We start from the raw sequence: 2500 nt of genomic DNA, 5'->3' as shown, positions 1-2500 counted from the left end.
GCGTGTCCCAAGAGATGCATGCACACGCATGCACACACACACACACACACACACACACACACACACATACACACACACACACACACACACACACACACACACACACACACACACACACACACACACACACACACACACACACACACACAACCTCATTCCTCCGGAGTGAGAGCTTTTGTTTTGGCGGGCCTGCAGGGAAGAATGCAGTCAAAGCAGACATAATATTTGGATTGCTGCGAGGGCCCTGCACGTGCGCGACGTGCACGTGCATGGTATGCGTGTGTGCGTGTGCATGTACGCTGTGCATTTTCAGTGGTCTCTCTCACAGTGAAATTGGAGCAGCGATAATAGAACATTGACTAAAGAGAGCTCTCACATGCACACACACACACACACACACACACACACACACACACACACACACACACACGCACGCGCGCAGTCGCACACAAGCAAAAGGAGACGGAGTAGACGTAGAACAATAACAAAAACATTTAGAAATTAACCTTCTGTCTGGTCCATTTTAACCCCTTCACTCCCTGACGCCCTTAAGCACTCCCACGGGGTCCTAATGCTGCTATTGTGCGTGTGTGTGTGATATCGCTGCGATGCGTGTTAGAACGAAGGCCTTTACTGTGTGTGTGTGTGTGTGTGTGTGTGTGTGTGTGTGTGTGTGTGTTTGGTTTGTGTGTGTGTGTGTGTGTGTGTGAGTGTGTGTGTGTGTGTGTGTGTGTGTGCGGCTGTGTGCGTGTGCATGCATGTGCACTTGAGAAACTTGAACATTCTGCCCAATGAGTATACTTTTACTCCTGGTATACTTCAAGTACATTTTGATGCAGCCATTAATGCTTTCTTGTACTTTTTCTCAAGTACATTTTGAATTCCGGGATCTCTACCTGTAACTGAGTATTTCTACATTGCAGTATTAAATATATACATTTAAGTACTTTAATCCATTCTGGGCGGGAACCCCTTTTGGTGTTTCAGCATTATGTTATAATTTACCTATTGAAAAATAGCAGATCTACGAGATCTTGAAAATGTCGTGCAAATCTTTGAATATATATATTCTTTCAGAGTGAACGTTTTAACTAAAATCTTTGCTTCTGGGGGGGGGGGGGGGGGGGACCCATTTTGGTGTTAGCATTATGTTATGCTTTAGCTATTGAAAAATAGCAGATCTACAAGCTCATAGCGCGCTACGAGCTTGTAGGTCTGCTATTTTTGAAAAATCGAAGACATTTTTTTTTTAGAATCTGATCCAGGTCAGAATGGGTTAATAATGAAACTGTCAGGAAGTAATAGACATTTTTAGAATTTTATCTCAGGTCAGAATGGGTTTAATCACTGGTTTCCACCCGTCCGAGATGATATGAATATTGAACCAGCGCTATAACCGCTATAACCCCCCCCCCCCCTTGCAGCCATGTGTCCTGGGGACATGCAGCAGCTCTGGAAGGAGATGTCGGGGGTCCCCAGCTGCGGCCAGGAGGAGACCCACAACAAACAGCCCGGCGGCGAGGGCCTGGACCTGAGCACGACTAGCAGCTCCAACTCTACCTCAGCCTACCAAAGCAGCACCCCAAAGCTGCCCAACAACAGAGCCACCTCCCCTGCACAGCCTGGCCAACGGGAGCAGCCACGCCCCACAAGAGAGACAGGTCAGCAGCGTGTTACTTATTACGGGTGCGTTCGTATCAGTGTTGTTTTCGTCGACTAAAACCTAAGAGGAAAAATGTTCGTCGACTACCTTTTTCCACTGAGGAAAACGAATGAAAACTAAATGAAAACTAAGCTATGATGGCTAAAACTAAGACTAAATATACTGACAATTTCGTCGACAAATAAAACTAGACTAAAATGTCAGGAAGGGACTAGTGGACAAGAGATCCACTATAAGTCATTTTACTCTTGGTTGCATGCTGAAAATAGCCGATCTACAAGCTCACAACGCGTCGCGTTGCGACGCGTTGTGAGCTTGTAGATCGGCTATTTTCAGCAAGTGTAAAAACAGTCATTACGACGGCATCAAGGCCCACCAAAACACATTTTAGTCGACTAAATCACCTGTATATTTAGTCAACTAAAATCTTATGACATTTAGTCGACTAAAACTAGACTAACACTAAGACATTTCCAGGTGACTAAAATGTGACTAAAACTAAATGAAGGTTTCAGTCCAAAGACTCTGACTAAACTAAAATCGGAATTTGCTGCCAAAAACAACACTGCCTTTGTAAATGGTTATAGCGCCTTTATCCAAGACGCTTTACACATAGATTGTGCAGTGCATTCACCCATTCACACACACACATCCATACACCCATGCCTGCATGCAGACCAAACCATGCAAGGTTCACCAGCTGACTGCACATCAGGGGCTTCAGAGACACTACCTCTGGGGGAGCCCGCGGGTTTGAACTGTAATGGGAACAATCACATCTAGCAGATCTACAAGCTACCAGCTTGTAGATCTGCTAGATGTGATTGTCTGAGCCCG

General features: G+C 45.5%; 2 protein-coding genes across 2 annotated transcripts in view; one reads left to right on the top strand and one right to left on the bottom strand.

Moving 5' to 3' along the window:
• Positions 1–2500, bottom strand: part of ppfia4 (PTPRF interacting protein alpha 4) — a gene marked incomplete at both ends in the record, with an annotated part of 396281 nt that overhangs the window by 138022 nt on the left and 255759 nt on the right. The window lies entirely within an intron of this gene.
• Positions 1–2500, top strand: part of foxp4 (forkhead box P4) — a 54638-nt gene that overhangs the window by 27493 nt on the left and 24645 nt on the right. Inside the window, 3 exon segments of the mRNA XM_083772204.1 lie at positions 1425–1569; positions 1571–1649; positions 1651–1661. Coding sequence (XP_083628330.1) covers positions 1425–1569; positions 1571–1649; positions 1651–1661 — 235 coding nt within the window.

Source organism: Protomyctophum parallelum (assembly GCF_964188405.1).
Source record: "Protomyctophum parallelum genome assembly, chromosome: 8".
Classification (NCBI taxonomy): Eukaryota; Metazoa; Chordata; class Actinopteri; order Myctophiformes; family Myctophidae; genus Protomyctophum; species Protomyctophum parallelum.
The sequence above is the reverse complement of the archived record's forward strand: the minus strand, read 5'-3'. Positions and strand labels throughout refer to the sequence as shown.